General features: G+C 42.9%; 1 protein-coding gene across 8 annotated transcripts in view; it reads right to left on the bottom strand.

The window, feature by feature from the left end:
- The window catches only part of kmt2cb (lysine (K)-specific methyltransferase 2Cb), a 97,381-nt gene that overhangs the window by 8,217 nt on the left and 68,581 nt on the right, over nucleotides 1–20,583 (bottom strand). For 3 of the 8 annotated variants that reach the window (XM_080907761.1, XM_080907756.1, XM_080907763.1), the window contains 27 exons: nucleotides 19,535–19,627; nucleotides 19,202–19,249; nucleotides 18,031–18,171; nucleotides 17,473–17,505; nucleotides 17,087–17,230; nucleotides 16,851–16,992; nucleotides 16,514–16,749; nucleotides 16,235–16,308; nucleotides 15,100–15,297; nucleotides 12,873–14,864; nucleotides 11,734–12,041; nucleotides 10,047–11,635; nucleotides 9,765–9,876; nucleotides 9,597–9,663; nucleotides 9,425–9,485; nucleotides 9,057–9,289; nucleotides 6,807–8,444; nucleotides 6,357–6,545; nucleotides 5,879–6,043; nucleotides 5,629–5,758; nucleotides 5,365–5,512; nucleotides 5,089–5,273; nucleotides 4,519–4,655; nucleotides 3,259–3,538; nucleotides 2,741–2,880; nucleotides 1,240–1,353; nucleotides 20–1,136 (listed from right to left, as the gene is read on the bottom strand). In XM_080907761.1, coding sequence (XP_080763887.1) covers nucleotides 20–1,136; nucleotides 1,240–1,353; nucleotides 2,741–2,880; nucleotides 3,259–3,538; nucleotides 4,519–4,655; nucleotides 5,089–5,273; nucleotides 5,365–5,512; nucleotides 5,629–5,758; nucleotides 5,879–6,043; nucleotides 6,357–6,545; nucleotides 6,807–8,444; nucleotides 9,057–9,289; nucleotides 9,425–9,485; nucleotides 9,597–9,663; nucleotides 9,765–9,876; nucleotides 10,047–11,635; nucleotides 11,734–12,041; nucleotides 12,873–14,864; nucleotides 15,100–15,297; nucleotides 16,235–16,308; nucleotides 16,514–16,749; nucleotides 16,851–16,992; nucleotides 17,087–17,230; nucleotides 17,473–17,505; nucleotides 18,031–18,171; nucleotides 19,202–19,249; nucleotides 19,535–19,627 — 9,714 coding nt within the window. The remainder of the gene's footprint in view (nucleotides 1–19; nucleotides 1,137–1,239; nucleotides 1,354–2,740; nucleotides 2,881–3,258; nucleotides 3,539–4,518; nucleotides 4,656–5,088; nucleotides 5,274–5,364; nucleotides 5,513–5,628; nucleotides 5,759–5,878; nucleotides 6,044–6,356; nucleotides 6,546–6,806; nucleotides 8,445–9,056; nucleotides 9,290–9,424; nucleotides 9,486–9,596; nucleotides 9,664–9,764; nucleotides 9,877–10,046; nucleotides 11,636–11,733; nucleotides 12,042–12,872; nucleotides 14,865–15,099; nucleotides 15,298–16,234; nucleotides 16,309–16,513; nucleotides 16,750–16,850; nucleotides 16,993–17,086; nucleotides 17,231–17,472; nucleotides 17,506–18,030; nucleotides 18,172–19,201; nucleotides 19,250–19,534; nucleotides 19,628–20,583) is intronic. The other 5 variants (XM_080907757.1, XM_080907760.1, XM_080907758.1 and 2 more) reach the window with 5 other exon arrangements.

Here is a 20,583-nt window from a genome sequence, read left to right as displayed (position 1 = left end):
TTTTTTCCTGAGGGCAAACCTTTAGCAGAGGTGTCAGTCAGGACCATGTCTTGGTAGCCTTGTTCGATGACTCTGATGGTAAACTCTGGTATCCCGTCTCTCTCTTCAACTGAACAGATGTAGCGACAGCGGCGATTGCCATGGCGCATGCTCCAGTAAATGCGGCAAGCTTCATAGCCAACTGGAAAGATGGCTGTTGAGGAATGGAAGGACGCCATCTGTAGCGGTGTGAGCTGGCCGATCGCATGCAACACCAGACTGCCTACCCGAAAGGTGTAACCTAACTCGGGCTGCTGCACAGCCGTGGCAATTTGACGCACTTCGTCTCTCTGGACATAAACACGCCGGAACACGGCAAAGCATCGCAGCTCGTGCTCCAGAGCATGTCCCGCTGTTCCCCGGGGCCTGTGGGCATGGCAGAGCATGGTCTTATCCTTGAAGAAGGTGCACTGAGCATGCAGGGCACAGGTGAAATGGTAGACATTGGTGCAGCGCAGGCGGTGGCAGCCGCTGGTGGCTCCGGTCTGCTGACAGTAGGCGCATCGTATAGTTTGACCACGCCGCAGCGCAAGCTCCACGTTGATGAGGGCGCCAGCTTGAGTCTCGTACACCTCAGTCGACCAAAGGGCACAGTTGAGATGAACCCACACATCGAGATCTAGATTGAGCAGCCTGGCAGGACCATCAGTCATTCCATCTCCAAACTGATGGCAGAAACAGCAGCGTCTCTGGTCCTTGAGTGACACTGGAGGGCGCAGGGAGGCTCCAAGCTTCTTCAGGAGCTCATCAATCTTATCCTCATCCGGGAGCTGCGAATTCCCTCTTGGCACCACCACCTGGACAGTCCATTTCCTCCATCGGAGTCCTTTCTGTCTCTTTCCCTGATGCCAGCCGTCGTGGGACCTTGGCCTGGACTTCAGCTTCACTGTCACTTTGAGGGCATCGGATTTTGCGTCAGTCTTGGGTGTCTCACCTGCTGAAGGGAATGGGATGGGAGGTGTAGAGGGGGGTGACTGCTTTGGCTGAAGCTGGGCCAGACAATGGACATCCAGGGAGGACATGTTGTTACTGTACTGGTGCTGAGTTTTAGAAAGGCTCTCTGTTTGCTCAGAGGCTGGGAGGAGGGACACAGACTCCTGGGAAGATGACAAGGGAAAAAAAAGTGCCAAACATAAAAGTCAAATGCTTTTTTAAGACTCAGATTTCTAGGAGATGTGCATGGGTTACAGTGGTACAAACCTTAGATTCTGTGGTTGATCTGGACTGCAGTGGTGGTGATGAACAGTAGAGATGGAAGCAGTTGTGGCTGCAGAAGACCAAGTCGTCTTCAGATTTAAAACGGCCTTCAGATTCCTAACGAGAAGAAAATCAGTCCAAGTTTGAAGAAGCTGAATTAGGAATGAGGTGTAAGTCAACATCTGACTAATGGAAGCCACTCAAGGCAAAGCGATGTTGAAAAATAAATTATGCAATATTTAAATAACCTAAATACTGCTGTTTAACCTACTAACTGATCTGAAATCTATTTAACTCCATTAGGAAAGATTTACATAATCAGAGCACATGTTCAGTGTTATTCCAGTGCCGTGCATATGAATATATTGATAAGTGTGGCCCTTCAGGGTGAAAGGAGTTTTAATACTTCATTTCTCCAACGTAAAAATCTGGTAAGCCAACCAATCACAGCTCATATAATAATCTCAATATTATATGTATACATGACATTGAAATGATCCAAATTTCTGACAGTGGGACTCATTACACAAATCAAAGCTATAGTCATCTCCAAAATGCATAAAGTTAAAACAAAAACATAATTTCAACATATCAAGCAACATTAGTGCAAATTTGCATTTTGTACAATTTCACAGCCGTAAAAAGGAAAGGAGCTAAAGCTTGAGTTCTCGGATAACTTTACCAAAAATTCACATTTTAACTAGCTCATCGGGGCTTTGGCATGGACACAGTCATCATTATAAAAGGTTATGTGATGCATAAATGAAAGCTTTAACTAACTGCTAAGTTCACAGACTAATGAGTCATGCTTTTGGCTTTTATTGACAGCGGCATGCAGAATAATTTGCAGGAAGGAGCAGATTTACTTAAAGAACAGCAAAGTCTGCACGTATACATCGAACGTTATTTAAAAAAAAAAAAAAAAGATCAACCGAAGGAAGCATCTACTGCAGGACTCATTATTCACAATGAATTACTACCTTAAGAGGTTCAAGCTGTAAAGACAGAACAAGAACAAGTTTGAATCTGAAGACTCTTAGACTCTGTTTCACAAGGTGATAAACTGTGGTACCACAGATGCTGACCTGCAGAGTGTCTAATTAAAAAAAATAAATAAATTACTAAATATAGAAAAGTAATCTTTGTTAAAATATTAAAGCCATGTGTCATCTTTGACTTAATGCTTTTTGGAAATCAGCTCATCTTTTACTTGTGATAGAAATTTTGCTCAGGGGCAAAACTGTCACATGGCACTATATTAAAATATGGTGTACTTTAGTCAACGGCGTTAGATATCAGAGCCTTTTTGTTCATGAGAGCTGCTGACGATCAGAAGCAATTTATTATCTGTGGCCTTGATCTCTGAGTAAGGAATGGAGAAGCACTACATCCTCAGTCCATTCAGGCTTCCTGTAAAGGTTATAATTTCAACTTTTAGCTTTTATTTGACAGGTGGTGTGCACAGTTAATATATACATGACTGTGCAGCCAATGCATCTGGTACCTTCATGTGAACAGGGAGGTCTTTGATGGCTTTCTGCACTCCATTTCCCAGAACCACCACCTTACAGTGGCAGCACCACTGGGGTTTACATCCAGAGCTGCCAGGGATCTTGTGATCAGGTCCTCGAGCTCCAGCATTGCCTGATGTAACAGAAAAGTGATGCAAAATTAGATCAATTTTTAACATCTCTGACAGTAACCTACAGATGATTGAATCTTTAATTGGACTAAACAAACTTTAGCAAACAAAATAAAACAGCCTTTATAGAATTGGACTGTAGGCTACCTTCAGCCTCAGATAAATAATGGTACACTCAAAAAACTGTTAAAAAACAAAAGCGCTCCTATGGATGTTTAAAGGGAAGTGATTAGGTATCAAAAGAGTATTGCTGAATTGTGCTTTTTCACGGGGAGTGATTATATTTAGCTTAAATCAAACATGACATTTCAATTACAGGCTGTATTACTGCACCGGGTGGAATCAGAGATGCTCTTGTTTAATTTAGTTTTATTCCCTACCTGGGCTGTTGGGATGGAAACGGAAATGATGTGCCTGCTGCTGCATCATTCCCTGTGGTCCACTGGTTCTGATCATTTGTCCCGGCCGTCCATGCAGTCCTCCACTGTCTCCTTGTCCATTGAAAAGCATGGGAGGCCGTGGCTCCATGCCATGTGGGCCCACCCTTTGACCACTGACCATAGATAGGGGCCCCCTGTCTGGGGTGCTGCTGACCTCATAACTGCTGGGGATCTTCACACACAAGAGGTCTGAAATGGCTGCCACCACACCGGTAATGTTCTGAAAAATAAATAAAACAAATAAATAGAAATTTAGAGCAATGCAAGTTGTCCTCTAAATTCGTCCACCATAGTCACCCAAGTGCTCCAAGTAAAAAGGCACTTAAAGCTGTTAAATGTTGACTTCTGTATTACTCCTCTGATTTAATATTAAGAAGTGAATCTCTTAGGAACTAAAATGCCAATATCAGCTGATTTAAAAGTAGTTTACTTTCTCATGTAAAATGAAATCTGCCAATAAACTAGGATAGCTAAGTTAATATGCAGCTTTAAATATCTTGCACGTGCAAGAATTAATAGAACTTGAATAATCCTAAAATAATGTGTGTAGAAAAATTAAGCTATTATTTTAAGAACTCTGTAATTTCTCAGAATTAGACTCTGACTAATAAAAACAAGCATCCTCCTTAAAACAAACCCTTGCAATAATTATCTTTCTCTTACTGTGTGGCCAGATTATGCACATGTCTGATATGATATAGAATGAGAGAACTGGGAAAAGAATTACTGTATTTTTCTGACCATAAGGCGCACTGTCAATGAACGGGTCTGTTTTCATACATAAGGCACACCGGATTATAAGACGCATTAAGCAAAACAAGCATTAGCATTCACCCTCCAGCTTCACTGTTTATGTTATGCTAACATAGCTGTGTCGCTAGCGATCACGTAGCACATGATTACATACCAGCTATCCCAATTTCAGTAACCCTACAAACGTCACTGCTGTTTAGTTTTCTGTCTTCATTTATGTTGGAAGTGACAGCAGTTTATTTAGAAATAAACTGCTGTCACAAATTACTGTTGATGAAATTGATGAAAGAATTTAGAGTTTTCAGAATTCATACATAAGGCGCACCAGATTATAAGGCGCACTGTCGATTTTTGAGATAATTAAAGGATTTTAAATGTGCCTTATAGTGCCGAAAATACGGAATGTCAGATTTTTGTCTAACCTCAGTAAATGTTAAGTATTGTTACCTCAGCTGCAGCTGGTCTCAGAGTGATAGCAACAGAAACCATCCCTTGTTTGGAATCATTAGACATGGAGCCAAAGGGGGAGCCAAAGAACATCGAAGAAGGCTCAGTCTTGACATCCTGCAGTTTGATCTGGGTCCCTAATGAATTGAAAAAGCAAACCACTCTCAAAAACTGCTGCACTGTTCAAATGTGATCATACAAAGGCATACACAGCCATCTTCCACATACTTTTATGCAAACTGTAAAGGATTCTTATGCATATACATTCTGCACATGCACACTAAAAACATAATGGAAAGCCAGAAAAGGAGCACCATAGTTAAGTGTGTGCAACATCTCATTTGTGGAAGTTGCAAAGCTGGTGTGTTTGTATAAAGTCATCACATTGCTAAATTTTGGCCTTTATGCTGAGAATGCTGACCCCTGCAGATCTGGAAAGATGATCACATTTACATCAAATGGACCCTCGAGGATACACTAATGTGAAAACCATGAATTTACTTTTTAGTGGAGCTTTGTGTATATACTGCATAAAATAAATAACTAAATAAAACAGATATATGCGTTTACCTTTCCCATCAGGTGCAGGAAGCATGGGGAGGACAGGAGACAGGCAAGGGGATGGCGGCTCTTCCTTTACCAGAGACAAGTCTGGGTAACGGCTGATCTCCATGCCAACCACGCTCTCGGGAGATGAAGATGGAACAAAGCTGTCAGGTGTGTCCCTCTCCTTGCAAGGCTCCTGTCCTCGATTACTACAACAAGGAAAATATATAAATAAATGAGCAACTCTGTTAAAACACTGCAGCCCAAATAAATCATGAAGTACTATTTTTTATCCGTTACCTGAGCTCTTCCTGGTTGTTGTGAGGTGGTGTGGGAAGAGAAGCTGGAACATCCACAGTTTTGGGTCCCTGAGCGATGGCCCGAGCTAACAGATCTTCCTCACTCCTAAATGGAACATGCAGCGGCTTTGGGACCAGGCCCTTGGAAACTGCAACAGGAAAACAACGTTAATATGTATGAATGCCTCCTTCCATTTTCTGCTCCCATTTTAAGATTATGGAAACACAATCGGTCAGCCCATCTTGGACCTTTATGAGTGCTTACCCATAGCAGCGGCTTTGCTGGCCAGCTCTTCGGTTGTGGCAAAACCGTTGATCATTTTCTGTCGGTTCACAGGTGGTGGAGTGGGAGGAAGAGATGCCGGCGGGGTCGGTGGATTGCTCAAATTACTCTGCTGTAGAAGCCAAGTGCAATGCAATGTCAGGCACACAGTGCCACAGTGCCACAGACACACTTAACACACACCCACCCTTTGTTTATCTGGTATCCCCTTAGTGAAGCAGTAAGATCTCACCTTGTAGGCCAGCTGGGAATAATAATCAGAAACTCCATCTAGTGAGGCGCTGCCAAAAGTACCAGACAAAAGGTTCTCTCCATTGAGCTGGCCACTGCCGTAGGGAGCAAAATGGGCAAAGTTGACCCCAATCAGAGGCTCCATGAGAGGCAGCAGAGAGAGCTGCTGTGTTAGCAGAGACAAGCAGACCGGTGGAAGGTTAGCAGAGAAGTCAGACCAGATATATTCTTGCACAAACCATCCCGACCACAATCACTGAAATGTCCTCAAGTATTTTAAGTTCAAATGAATCTCACATTCTGCCTTCAGACTACAGCCTTTCAAGCTAACAACACACAGCACCCATCAATTGGAAGAGGAGCAGGTACAACAACAGAACAATATATATATATATAAATAAACCAACTTATATATATATATATATATATATATATATATATATATATATATATATATATATATATATAAACCAACTTACCTGTTTGATTTGGGTCATTACAGAGTCTGGTCCAGTGTGCATCAGTTGCCTTTCATCTCCTTCCTTTTTCCTCTTCTTGTAGCGAGAAACAGGTTTTTCTCCTGCTTTTGGTGCTCTCTTGTTTCTCCCTTTCTTCTTCTGCTCGGGGAGCAGAGGTCCAGGAAAGTCATGGGTGCCATCTGAGTATGCCTGGAGGTGAGACAGAAAAAAACAAAAACAAACAAAACATGAGCAAAAAAATTTTTACTTGAGCAGCATAATGACTTCAAGTTAGATGTTTTCAAACACATAACTATGACTCATTCATATTCTGACAGCTATGATTCATTCTAATTTAGCTATGATGACCCTCCCATCTGAATCACTCTGAATCACTCAGCCTGCAAATGACTCACTATGCTGATCACCCCCTCGGCATTCTGTAACTATATGATTAACACAAAAACTGACCCCATTGCTGTCCATGGAGCTTTGCCTCAGTAAGGTTTTGCAGTCAGTGGTTTCCTCCTCCTCTGACCGTAGGCTTTCCTCTGATCTCTGCTGAGACAATCCAGGTGGAGGTGTACTCTTGTTCTTCAGAAGGTGCTTCAATAGTTCATTACCAGCTTCTCCTTTGTTTGGACTCTGCCCAGCAGGGAACGGAGACACGCTCCCTTTGTTACCCTCTTCTTTCACAGAGCTCATTTCTGGGCCAATGGAACCTTCTTTTGGTCCGTGACACTCACTAGCATCAGTCTGCTCCAGCTTTATGTTGCTGAGGATTCTGTCATGTTCCTGAGCTTGTGCCTGGGCCCTCGCTGCTTCTGATGACAGAGCAGATTGTCCAGATTGCCCACCAGAAAGTTGCCGCTCAAGCTCTGAGTGACTGGGGGTGGAAGATCCCAGTAAAGGGGACCTGGACAGGTCCTGATCTCCAAAGAGATGGGGATTTCTGGTTGGAGTAGAGGAAGTGTCTGAGACACATGGTGTGAGAGGGGCTGTAAGGTCTGAGTGGGGAGTGGAAGATGTCTTGACTGAATCTGCATCATCATCTTTCTTCTTTTTGCGGTTCCTCTTCTTTTTCCCCTTCTCATCTGGGATGATGTTGGAATAAAGCTGAATCAGAGACTGACCTGAGCCTGGAAAGTTGGATGGTAAAGGTGTTGACGAGTCACCCCCAAATGGTGGACCCTCACCTGGCATTGGAAGCATTCCTGGTCCACTGAACTGACGAGGCCTGGGCTGACCGTGAGGAAAGTTTGGTCCTTGCAGAGCAACATTATCAGGCCCCATCTCTGGTGGCATCAAGCCATTGCCCACCATGGCTCTCCTCTCACCCTGTATAAATGTTCCAGCCACTGAGCCCATACCAGGCTGCATACCCTGCTGCTGAGGAAAAATTGGTCCAAGTTGTTGTTGATGTTGCAGAGGAGGCCTTTGTGGCTGCATGAAGTCTTGTGGCAGCTCTGCATTAAAAAATGGCATTTGAGAGAGTGGTGCCATGTTCCCATCTGATCCCATCATCCCTTGCTGCTCCATTTCCATGCGGTGTTTAAGTGCTCTTTGACGTTCGACTTCCTGCATGAGCTGCACCCGCTGTCTCTCCTGCTGCTCCCGGAGCCGTTCCCTCCGCTCGCGCTCCTGGAAGCCTTCACTGAATGGGTTGTTGTCATCAAACTTCACACCACCTGCCTGCATGGGTTTTATGGCACCTGGAGGAGCAGGTGGTGCTTGGGGCTCCAAAGGCATTTGAGAGTGCTGCGGTACATTACCCATTGGCATCTGAAGCGGTTGGGCTGAATTTCCCATAGGTACCTGGGGAGGCATTATATGTGGCATTCCTGGTCCTCCCATGGGCATAGAAGTACCGGGATGCCAGCCAGGTGGTGCGTTGGGCATACGTGGAGGTACATTTGGCTGGCTGGGATGAAGTGGCATCTGCATCATGGGATTTATAGGAGGCTGAACCATTGGTGGGCCACTGGGCACCATGCCAGTGGGGCCTGGCAACGGGTGCATTGCAGGCATCATAGGTGTCATATTGTTTTGCTGCTGTTTTACTCTGTACTCCTCAATCAGTTCAGCATGCTCTTTCTGCTGCTTGCGGATCTGAGACAAAGTAAAAAAATAAAGTTACTTTCTATAAATTCACAAAATAACTTTTAACAATGTTCAAATTTTAACTCAGCAAAGTGCACTTTTAGAGTCAAAGAGGGCTGCAGTGAAGACATAAGACTGTATGTTTTGGTGAAGAAAAAGCAAATGCCTGTGGTTTGTGTCCTATACCCATAGAGAGTTTGAGTAAAGGCAACTAATATTTCACTCTAATTATGCCTGCTAAAATATAATATACAGTTAGAGATTATACCTTGCAATAGAAAACATCATATTCTTCAAAAATTAAGTGAAGGTAGTGAACATCAAAAAAAAAAAAAAAAAAAGGCAACAACTGTGTTTCTCTTAGATCACACATGTGTGGGTGTTTCTCTTTCAGAACATTGAACACTTCAAGTTTTTCCAACCTTACTCAGTTAGATCTTATTAAAGCTTTACCCTGTGTTTTGCTCTAATATTTGGACAAACAGTTTGGATGCAGGAAATACTTTTAGTATTCAAACTTCGGTCACAGGATAAAAGAAAGGACAGTGCTCATGCCAGTCTCTGTGAGAAGTGGGGGTTTGAGAGAATTCAGTACTAGAGCTTGACAGGCCAAGCATTTACCTGCTCCAGTTGTTTTTGCACTACACCCTGCTGCTCTGTGACATGTTTGAGCTGCTCAGCATCCTCCTCAGGGAACTCTCTCCCTGCCTTCTTAGCTGTTCTCTGCTTGGCAGACAGGGCTTTCTTCGACTTCCTGTGAGCGCCGATCTTCTCTTCCAGAAACTTCTGCTGCATTTGAAGTAGTTGCTGAGTCTCCTGGAGCCACTCTTCATACTGAGCCCTCTGAGCATTGTCTGAAAGAAGGTGGTAAAAAAAGCTCTTTTCTTAGCAATCTTGAAAACATAAAAAAACAATCATCTTAATATTTCTAGCCTGAAAAGACTATAAAACCCAAAACAGTGAGGCCGCAGGGATTCTGGAAAACTTACTGACAAATCCAGGTCCGAAATTTGGCGGACTTGGTCTTGTTACTTGTGTCAATTTTCCATCCTGAGATAAAAAAAATATATATTAAAAAGAAGGTTATAACAGATAAGAGCATTATAAAGTTTAGCCCCACCCCAACCCCCCAAAACCAAGAAAAAAACCCATTCATGTTACCTGTCCAACAACTTGTGGAGGAAGTGGTGCACTTTCAGGACAAGGTGGTGCTGGACCAGGTGGAAATCTGTGACACACAGAAGTCATTCCAATCAATTATGTATACTCCCCATATAACCATCTTATTTTCTACTCACTATAGAAAATGCATTCTTGTGGAATTCTTACCTGTTCATGACCATGGGAGGCATTCCCATGTTGTTCTGAACCATGACTTTGTTGATGCCTTTAAGAGCAACCATCTTGGCTTTCATGATGGGGTCAGTGATGGCATCAAAATCTGCAGATTAAAATAATGACTGTCAGAAATAAACACTGCAAAAAACACGAAGAAAAAAACAACAACAAAACACAACAAAACAAATAAAATAATGATTTAAAAAAACCCAAAAAAACCAAAATAGCACTTAACTTAAAGTGACACCTAAGCGGTGCTATAAATTCATTTACCAATGTTGGGGAAGAAGTCGCTGCTTGAGCGCTGTCGTATCATTGCTTGCATCTGCCTCTGCTGCTGTTGCTCCTGCCTCTCCTGGTCCAGGAGGTCCTGCAATAGGAGTGGTTGCTCCTCAAGCAGAAGTGGCCGATGTTGTTGGGAATTCTGGCCCATTGCCTGGTTTAACACTGCCTGCTGGGCCTGGGTGAGACCGCTCTGGTCCACTCCAGATGTTAGTCCAACCTGATGGTCTGGCCCAAAGCCACTCAGGGGAACCTCTCCTGCAGTGACTGTGTCAGGTATTGTTTGACTCATTGTAAGTCCAGAGGTATGTTGAGCATCAGCGACTTGGTTCTGCTGGGCTATGAGGTCACCTCCTTGATTGACAGACTCAACAATTGGGTTTAATGATTGCTCTTCAGGCTGCTGCTTAATGAGTAAACTAGACAGGACTGGGGTGGAGTCAGAAAGCACTCCTTTCTTATCGGAGATTAAGGTATTTCCAGCAGTTTGCTGGTCTACTACATCAGGTGGTTGTTGACAATCTTTGACCTCAGCTTTAATTTCTTGCCCAGGAGCCAGAGCAGCTGAGTCCTTATTTAAAGGGACCTCCAGCTTGACTTCAACTGCAGACTGCTCACCCATAGTCTCTGACTTTGCCAGTACAGATGCTGAACTGGAAGAAGCCTCGGTTACGGTGCTTGCGCTTTTGTTGATATCTGTGGCATCAGTATTGTCATCCATAGGATCACTGAGATCCAGCTCCTCACTAAACATGTCTTTCTTGATATCATCTAGATCAGGGTCTGTGTAAGCAATGATGTCAAATTTCCCAGATGTCAGGAAGTCATCAAGGTGTAGGTCATTGGTCTCTAAATCAAGGTCTTTGCCATCTTCAGGATCCAGATTTAAGTTTTCCAAGTCAGCATCTACTAGATCTTTTACCTCCACGTCCTCTAGATCTTTGACTGCAGATTCTTCTGTATCTAGTTTCTCCTCCACAGTTTCTCTGCTCGTCACCGAGACAGTCTCACTCTGTCCAGCAGGGGGTGCAGACAGGATCATGGAAGCTGACATATTTGGAGTCTCATTTGAGGCAGGCTGGCTCATGGACCTCATCAGAGGAGACTGTTTGAGTGTGCTTCCTGGAATCTGGGTTTGCTGATGAAGATTGTCCATACTGGCAGAGAGGTGTAAATGGCCAATTTGGTTAGCCATAGGGTCCATCATTCTGGGGCCCTGATTTAAGGGGAACCTAGAATCGGGTGCTCCTGGAAAACCTGCAGGCCTTTGGTTCTGGAAGTTGGGATCCAAATTGCTTCCTTGCATGTTGGCAGGAGGGAATGGCATGCGTGGTCTGTTTTCTGCTGCTCTGTGCCGCAGTTCAATAAAAGGCTGCCCCATTATGTTGTGCTGCTGCATTGCCATACCACGAGGAGGGAAGTGCTGGGGCATCCCCATAGGGTTTGCTCCCATGTTTTTTGCCATTTCAGCAGACATAGACCGTCTCATTTGAGGAGGGACATCTTGCATTGGGTGTTGCCCCCTTGGAAAGAAGTCTTGAGACCGATGAGGTCCTAGAGCTCCAGGTGGAAAAGCAAACCTGTGGGGGAGGGATAAGAAAAAAAAACTTATAAAGACATAAAGGGAAGACTTAAATTTGGAAACACAAAAAGTAATTAAAAGAATAACAAAACAAACCTTGGTCCCTGATGTCTCAAATCTCCAGGATGTGGGCCGCGGGGCATTTGACCTTCATTAGGAAAGGCTACACGCTGATCCCCTGGAAAATGTCCAGGAAACCTCATCGGCCCTCTAATAGGTCCTTGTCCAGGATAAGGCGGAGGAGGCCGGGTGAATATTTCCCCTGGTTGAGCAGGACCCTCTTGGGGCCATGGCCGTGGCGTTCCTGGGGTTATAGTGCCAGCAGGCTCCTGAGGGCCCCTCTCCTGTCGGGTGGCACTCCTCTGTTGCTGCTGTTTGATGATCAGTTCTCTAATTCGTTGTCGCTGTAAGTTTGAAAGATTTAAATTTTTAAAATCATTTTTAGCTTTTCAAAGAATTGATTTGGGGTTTTTTGGGTTTTTTTTGTTTTTTTTTTAGATAGCTGCTGCACAACATTATTTTATTTGAGATTTCTTTTAGTTTTCTGTATGTCCATATTTTGTCTGGAACAGTTGTGTTGAAGATAAAGTTTATAAATAGTCCTCTATTTTCAAGAGGACACTGTAAAGTATAAACAAACACATGCTATGATATGTAAATGATTTCATTTGTATTTTTTTTAAACTGAAAATGTTCAAAGAAATCATTGACCCTGCCCCAATATACTCATGAATTTAAGAGAAGCAACAATGTAGTTATAAAAATAATCTCATAATTCTTTAAAAATACATGGAAACATCTCACAGGAAACTTAATCTGTAACATGATTGGTATACAAGAAGAATCCCATAATACTTAGAAGTATAGATAGGGAGGGGTTTAAGAAGAGACTGAAATGTGCATTACACACTTTTTAAAAAAAGATTACATTTTAGTTTCAAAATGTGATACTTTGTCTTTATAGTATTTTTACTTGATTTGGTTTTTAATTTTGTTTTTCCTTTTACATTTTACACAGCATCATAAAATGTTTTAAACTACAGGATTGTAGAATAAAATTTGAAGTATCTGTCTGATACTCACACAATTTCTGAATATTGTAAATGTAGTGATATGTGTAGTTTTCTTGTTGTTCTTACCAATTTGGTACTGGCTATTAATAATATTATTAGACAGTTAACATTAATATTTAAAACTATAAGATTCAGAATACAACACAAACAGTGTTCACGTACCTGTCTGAGTCTTTCATCGCACTCAGCAAGAGCAACAGTTTGAGCCTCTGCTGCTGAAACAGGAATTTGTGGATTGTTGGACAGTTGGACCGGGTCCTGAAGGCCAGCTCCATTGTTACCCACAACTGACTGATCTTTCATTTCCATTTTTTCTGACTGTGGACGAGGGGTCATGGGTGCTTGTTCAAATGGATCATGGACAGGTGTCTGACTCGGTCTTCTTGAGGGTGACTGAATAAATCCATCGTCTGAAACACTGGGGTGTTTTGGTGTTTGTAAGTCTGGGTGAGGGAAGGGCTCTTGAAGTCTACCTTGGGTTGGGGAGAAAGGATCCTGGCTTCCCATTGGTCCTTGTCTTGGCCCTTGTCTGGTAAGCCCATCAGGACCAGGCCTCGGGGTGCCTGGAGGATGGCTGTAAGGATCATTCAGCATTGGTCTTGGGACTCCAGGCTGGGGAAACATGTCACTACTCCCTGGCCTTGGTGTCCCGGGTGTACTGGTAAATGGCTCCATTGACCCCCTCATGCTGCCTGGTGACTTAGAAAACCTTTCCCCCACTGATGGCCGAGGAGTACCTGGTGGCTGAGCATAAGGGTCCATTGAGTGCGAAGGGGACATCCTCTGTCCAGGGTGAGACTGATGAGAAAACTGGTTCATTCCACTAGGACGAGGTGTAGCTGGAGCCTGCGAGTAGGGATCTGAGGATGGGCTGGGGGTGTTTGGTGGTTGACCATAGTTGTCATGGGGACGTGGGGTGCCAGGTGGTCGAGCATAGGGCTCAAAAAACGGTCGAGGTTGAGCACCTGCTTCATTGATGGATCGGTGGTTAGCTACAGGCTGAGAGAAAGGGTCAGCAGCTTGCTTGCTAGGACCAGAAGGCTGGGCAAAAGGGTCATATGTGAAGTGGTCAGGTCTTGGAGTGGAAGGTGCATGTGCATAAGGATTTCTTGATATTTGAGCAATTGGTCCTGGCTGAGCAAAGGAGTGCCCCTGTGGGTGATGCTGGCCCATCCTGGGAGGACTGGTAAAGTTGTCATTCGCTGACGGTCTTGGGGTGTGTGGAGGCTGGGCATAGGGGTCAGTTTGCTGATTCTGGGAGAATCTGTCAGTAGGATGTGGGCCTGGTCGGTTGAAGTGATCCTGAGCCTGAGGAGGGGGCATAGGTGTTTTAAATAGAGGGACAGAGCCAGACTCATTGCTTCCAGGTATCGGCGTGAGTAAAGGTCTTGAATAAGGGTCAGACAATATCATCCTGTTCTGGGTCATGCGCTGATAGGCATCATTTCTTATCATTGGCCTTGAGTATGGGTCTCTGCCAGGAGAACCCATTGGAGGCCTTCCTTGAGCAGCTTGACTGCCTCTGGGGGGACCCATGGGCTTCAGAAAAGGGTCAACTTCACCAGTGGGTCTTGGGGTGTCAGGAGGTTTGGCGTAAGGATCACTGGTCATTGATGTGGGAGAACCAAAAGATTCATGAGCAGGAGAGGGCCTCCCTCTGTCCTGCTGCTCCATCAAGGAGGTGGGTGATTTACCAGATTCCATGGGCATTCTTCGACACGCATTTGGTCCGAGAGTTGGAGGTCTTGGGGTCCCAACCATCTTGGCATATGGATCCCATGGAGATGATGGTCTGGAACCAGAGGAACCTGGTGAGAAAACTTGTGGAGACTGAGGTTGGGAGGAAGGCCCAGAGGGAGGGGGAGGAGGGGGTCGCAAGAACACATCCTCTGAAGGACCTGAAGTGGGTGTCCCTGATAGCGTCCTGGAAAAGCTCTCTTTTGGGTTGACCTGCTGCATAGGGGACATGCTGCCATTACTGGGCTGGGAGGCTGGGCTTTGGTTACCACTGTTGTTGGCATCTCCCTCTGACTGACTAGTTTGCTGTTGTTGCTGTTGCTGTTGTTGTTGTTGTTGAAGCTGTTCATTCTTTACTTGCTCCAGTTTCTGAGTGGCTTCAATTTTGGCTTGCTGTTTGCTTTTCTGCCTCATTTGCTGTTGGAAGGACAGAGTGAAAAGCTGCATTAGATGACAAAAGGGGTGCATAAATTATCAGTCTCATGCCAAAAAAGAGCTGGACCTACTAGCCACCAATGTCATCAGGGTTAATGTGGAGGATAGTGTAGTTCTTTAGGGGGTGTTTTACTAAACCACCACTTCTTAGCTGTCTTAATATAAAGTGGACCTGCCGCTGCATTCGACTGACTGACTTCATTGCATACACTCTTACCTGTCTAAACTTCCACTCTTGTTCATGCTCTGACTCTTTTGGTTTCAAAGGGTCTTTAAACAGGAGATCTGTGTCTAGTGGTATGTTGGGATCAAACACCTCAGGGGGCTGTTGCTGTGGATGGTGCCTCTTCACGGTCTCATTCGACATCTGGACTTTGTTGATGCGCAGGGCTGCTCGGTTATCTCTTGCCTTTTGCTAAACAGCAAATCAATCACAATTGAAAAACAAAACAAAAACAGATTAGAGAGATTTGATAAATACAAGCTTATAGAAAAAAATAAAGGTTATCCATGTAGCCCCCAATTCTCTGTAATGTCTACTTACACTATTACAAACATTAGTACGCAATACTGAATTATAATTATTTCATAGCAGTAAAAATAATATTTTTATGATATGCAGGCATTTGTTTTGGATGGGATTGCCATGCTTAATCCTTTGGCTGCATAGCCTTTACATATTGTACATGGAGCAGGATGAAGGTCAACTTCTTATTGTTAAATTAGGTATCTCAATAGTTCATAACCAAGATGATGTATCACAATAGCGGTTTTAAAACAAGATTGCAAATAAAAAATACTGGCAGCCGCCTGTGCTATCCTCTCAGCCTCCTAACAGATGCACCTATGGCATAAATGTGAAAAGCCTACATGATTTTCAGAAAAGTTGACCTTTGACCGTGAGGTTGAGGTCACTGAGATTCAAACTCAATTTTTAGTAGATGCATCTATGTATCAACTTGAAAATCCTGCGTTGCTCCATTCTCGAGTTAGCATATTCAACACTCTCAACAACATCCCATCAGCCTTTTACAGATAAGTGTTAACCCCAAAACTAAACTCGCCAAGCAGAGACTGGGTCTTTAAAAGGGGCCTCTACCAGGTAAAATGGCTTCCAGTAAACTTAATTACAGAGGCAATAGGGAGCTTTAATTCTGAGCAAGACTTCCGCTGTTAATTAGTTCATCAGAGAATGACTGCGTTTCAAACTGGTTTGGCAAAAGGCAACTGGCCAGATACACGAGTGTGCCTTTTGCATACTAGGTAAGTCTGTGCAGCTACTTTGGTGTCCTGCATTGTACAGTCTTTGATTTAATTGAAACTAAATGGGATAATTGAATCATTGATCTTACCACATATGGGGCCCTGTCTTGTGAACTAGCTTTCCTCCAAAGTTTTGCAATTTGCTTCACTCTTGTAGACCAGTCTAGGAAGAATAATGGAGAAAGTTGTCAAGTCAGCAGCTCTCAAAGTGCATACAAGGTATGGTTTGTACTGTATGACGTAATGCAGTCAGTATAAAAACAATAACCAGAAATGAGCAGAAATAACAGGAATGACAATGTAAACTGGACCATAAAAAACACAAACAGGAGAGAAAATGCCTTCAAGCTTTAGAGCTATATACCAACCTGGGTATTCTTCTTTAAGGTTGGGGAAATTGATATTAGTATATAGCACAGGAGCAACGGTGGCTAGTTCTCCAAGTGTCTCCTCCTTTTCCCACTTGAGTGTACTCCTTTGGGCATTTGACATGGCTTCAGTGTCCCCCTCGGGCAAAGAACCAGGGGGTGTAGGGCCAGGGCCATGGGTAGGGGTGGGCCATGGACCAACTGCCTCTCTAGGCATCTGATTAAACTTTCTTTCCCTGTAACACAAAGAACAGAAGCTCCAAAGTTATACTTTGCTGATTTTGCTGAGTAAAGAAAAAAAAATGCATTAACAGTTGAAAGGGAAGCATGACTTTACCTCGGATTGTCAGTAAAAGGCATACGGTTGAGGGGAGAGAAATTTTCTGGGATGCAGGGCCCTGCTCCATGATTTGTAGGGAAGCGTTGGTTTGGTCCCATCATACCATTAATCATTGGCATTCTTGGAAACATGGGATTCCCTGAACACAAGATTTGCGAGGTGAAGTAGATGGAGATTTTAAAAACATTTTGTAATATTTTTATTTGATCAGGGCAAAATGACTAATGATGTACCTGCATTGGGGTGAGGCATGCTAGTGCCAGGTGTGGCAGGGAGGGGCCCTGGACCCTGGGGGTGAGGCACCTGTGGTGGTGGTTGGCTCGTGCTGGGGCTCAGGACTGCTGTGAAGAGATCCTCCACATCCTTTCCTTCCAGCTCTGAAAAAGTTTGACAGCTCAGTGTAAGCGTACATGTGTATGAAATGTAGTAGCATACAATGTCAGAGAACATCCCATTACTGCTTTTAAAGGAACCAGAACATTCATTACACTAATCTTTATAACATTATATTGGTGAAATTGGTTACAACACTTCATCATGAGTTTAGAGGTCAGTTATGCTGGGTGGGAAATAACTGGACCAAACTTAAGTTTTCACAAGAAAGATAAAAATTACAAACCTGGAATTTTGTAAAGTTTGCTGAGAATTGACTCTGAAAAACAAAGAATCAACAAAAACAGATTATTATTCATTTTGAAGTTCCAAAGCAAAGGGCCTTAAAGTTGCAAAACAAATTTCTACTAAAAGCCAGAAGAAGAAGATGGGCTTAATGCACAGAAACTTTCCACAGAACTAACTTTGATCCACTGTTCTCTACATTCCCAATGTACTAAAATGCCCGATAAATATTGGATAAATAGTTAGCTGACGGTTACAACAACGTTTCAGCTGTTTTACTTCACTTTTGTTGGAAACTGTGCGACCCAAAATCAAGAACAAAATGCTCCCATTGGAGCGCTTCATTTCAAGTTCACACAGGATGTCTTGTTTTCCTAAATCCCTAACAATGCCTGGACTTCGTCATCGCTGCCTGTATCACAGAATTTCTTGCGTGTTGTTAAATTAAATCACAATGAACTAAAACCAAAAGCAACAACCAACAATGGTTCTTAATCCCTGTGGGAAGTTCCTGTGTTAGAACTGTGGCTAAACATGGCGCCTGGTCTCCCACACTGACCATCAGTAACCATTTTGTCCAGCTCTGGGCTGAGAATGCCGTCCAGGGGTTCCTCTGAGAGGGTTCGAGGTGTTCTCCGGCCTGCCTGAGACTGGGGCGCCACTGGGGAACTGTCTGCCAGGGGCCCAATGTCCAGACCAGCTGTGGAAACACACAGTCAATGCAAAAACAAATCATAACACAGACACATGTGCACACATACACAGCAACCAACAAAATACTGAGCAAGAACGAGATCAGAAATATAGAACTGAAGTGTCATAACAGCCTGTGGAACACAACCAAGACCAAAGACTATACAATTACAGCTCCTTGGGGTTCCTGTATTGTTTTAAAGGAATGTTTTAGGATATGTGAAAGTTCAGACAGGTCAGACTAAATCTGATTAAAGGTACACAAAGTCTGAAGGAAAATGCTGTTCTAACCCCTACATTAGCCTTCCATTTAAGACCTTTCTTTTTAAAAGAAAGCCATGGAGCTTCTTTTGAAACATTTCTTTCAATTTGAATTACATAAGAATTTATCAAAGCACGACTACCAACATAACACACTCCTCTCCAACTAATGTCTGACACTTTAAAGTATTTAAATAATTTCTTCAACACAAAACTAAATACCAATACAAGGATGGTTGCAAACATTGGTTGGCAACAGCAGTACAAAAACGAAATTATATAAGCCCTTAGAATATTTCAGATAAATAAAGTATTTCTTTTTCTTCTTCCAAAGAATGAAGGACATGAACTGCAGATGCTTTTTGCCATAAAGCCACAGGAATGAGAACTGAGGATTTCACCGTCTTCAGGAATTAGAAGGACATTTGCCAAGGCCTCTTGTTCTAAACTGCTCATTTCTTGAATACTAGGATGTCCTTGCCAATTTGTTTCTCTGCTATCTTGGAGACATTTTCGATTAGGCAGATAAGAACTTGCGTTAGGGTATAGGAGGTTCACAAACAAAGACCCACACACCATAGGCGCTTGAGTGAATACCGTGCACGGTGTTAGGTAAGCACTAAGAAGTTAATGAGTGTTAAAACAATCTGAAATGGTTGAGAAAAGGTTGGTGTGAAGCAGCTTTTATACATGCACACTTAAATAGAGACACGGAGACACTGTAAAAGGGGGAGAATGCACTAAAGCAAGGGATTAGTAGGCCAGAGCACCCTTACCAAAAGGAGGAGGTGAGCTGTCAACCTGGAAGGGGCAAAAATCAAGACCTACAAGAACCCAAAACCAGATCAAATGAGTGGGTGGAAAAAAAAATAGTGAAGACAGCATAAGCACAACACACTTTAGATGATGCAAACAAAAAAGAAAACAAAAAAGGTGAACAAACAAAAAAATATTGTGATATTAAAAAATTATTAACGTAGTGAAAGCAAAAGATTGTTTCTATTTGGGGAAATTTCTAATTGAGGAGTGAAACTATTTTATATACCCACGGCTAGGTGACTATTAATAAAATCTTGCCACTGTGACTGCCTGTGAGATACATAACGCACCAGAGTCATTGCTTGGCTTTCCGAGCATTCCCAAGATGTCTGCATCAGTGTTCAGAACATCAGATAGATCAACTAATGGTTCCTCAGACGTCTCTGTAGATGCGGGGGGAAAAAGGAACAAAAGAACAAAAAAAGGAAGAAAACCAAACTGTCACAAATCATAATTGATGATGATGAACGGACATGAATGAGAGTTGGAACCATCTGTTTGGATGCCTCATGTAGAATTTGCTGTTAAAAATAAACATTAAAAAATGTCACAAATAAAATAAAAAAAAACTCCAAATGTACCATATCAGATGTATCTTTCCAAAGAATGTATACTAAAGAATAAGTTTAATTATATGAACTGTAAGGTTTTCTGTCTCATGGATTTCGTCAGTGAAGGCCTTGACTGATGTGAGTCATTCGACTTCTAGCTTTTTGTCTCGTAATATAGTCTCTTCTAATAATTTTCTATTTTCTTCCTTAAAAAGTTGAAGTAAAAGTGTAATAAATAAATAAATCACCATTTTTTAAAGTCACAGTTGTCAAGGTTCCAGTGTTTTATTTTACTGAACTGTTAAAACTGCTGAGTTTCTTTCTTTTAAATGAGGCACACCAGATTCTGAATGGCAAAAAAAATCTGCAACCCTCTCGGGAATCCAGTATTCATTACTGTCACTTCCCAAGTCATCACGATGCCTTTAAACACAATGACAGCCTATTAAGCAAACTAACCCTAGTTTATGACAAATTTGTCAAATCAAACAGTAATTTTGTAATAAAAATCAAATATTTCTCTCTAAGAGCCAGGTAATTACTAATTGTGAAGAACTTCATAGACGCGTGTTTTGTTCGATTCGTGCCAACATAAGAAGCTACCAAATGTCCAGATATGTGGACAGAGTGTATCAAGTTTGGGTATTTAAATAGGCTGGAACAAGACTGAAAATTGAATCAGCAATCATACCACATCCCTGTTCACCTGTCAGTGAAATGGTGGGATTGTTTGATTTCAAACACAATCTAAGTCTACTTCTGCTACAGTCATCAGTCTTGGACACATC

Source organism: Rhamphochromis sp. 'chilingali' (genome assembly GCF_963969265.1).
Source record: "Rhamphochromis sp. 'chilingali' genome assembly, chromosome: 16".
NCBI lineage: Eukaryota > Metazoa > Chordata > Actinopteri > Cichliformes > Cichlidae > Rhamphochromis > Rhamphochromis sp. 'chilingali'.
The sequence above is the reverse complement of the archived record's forward strand: the minus strand, read 5'-3'. Positions and strand labels throughout refer to the sequence as shown.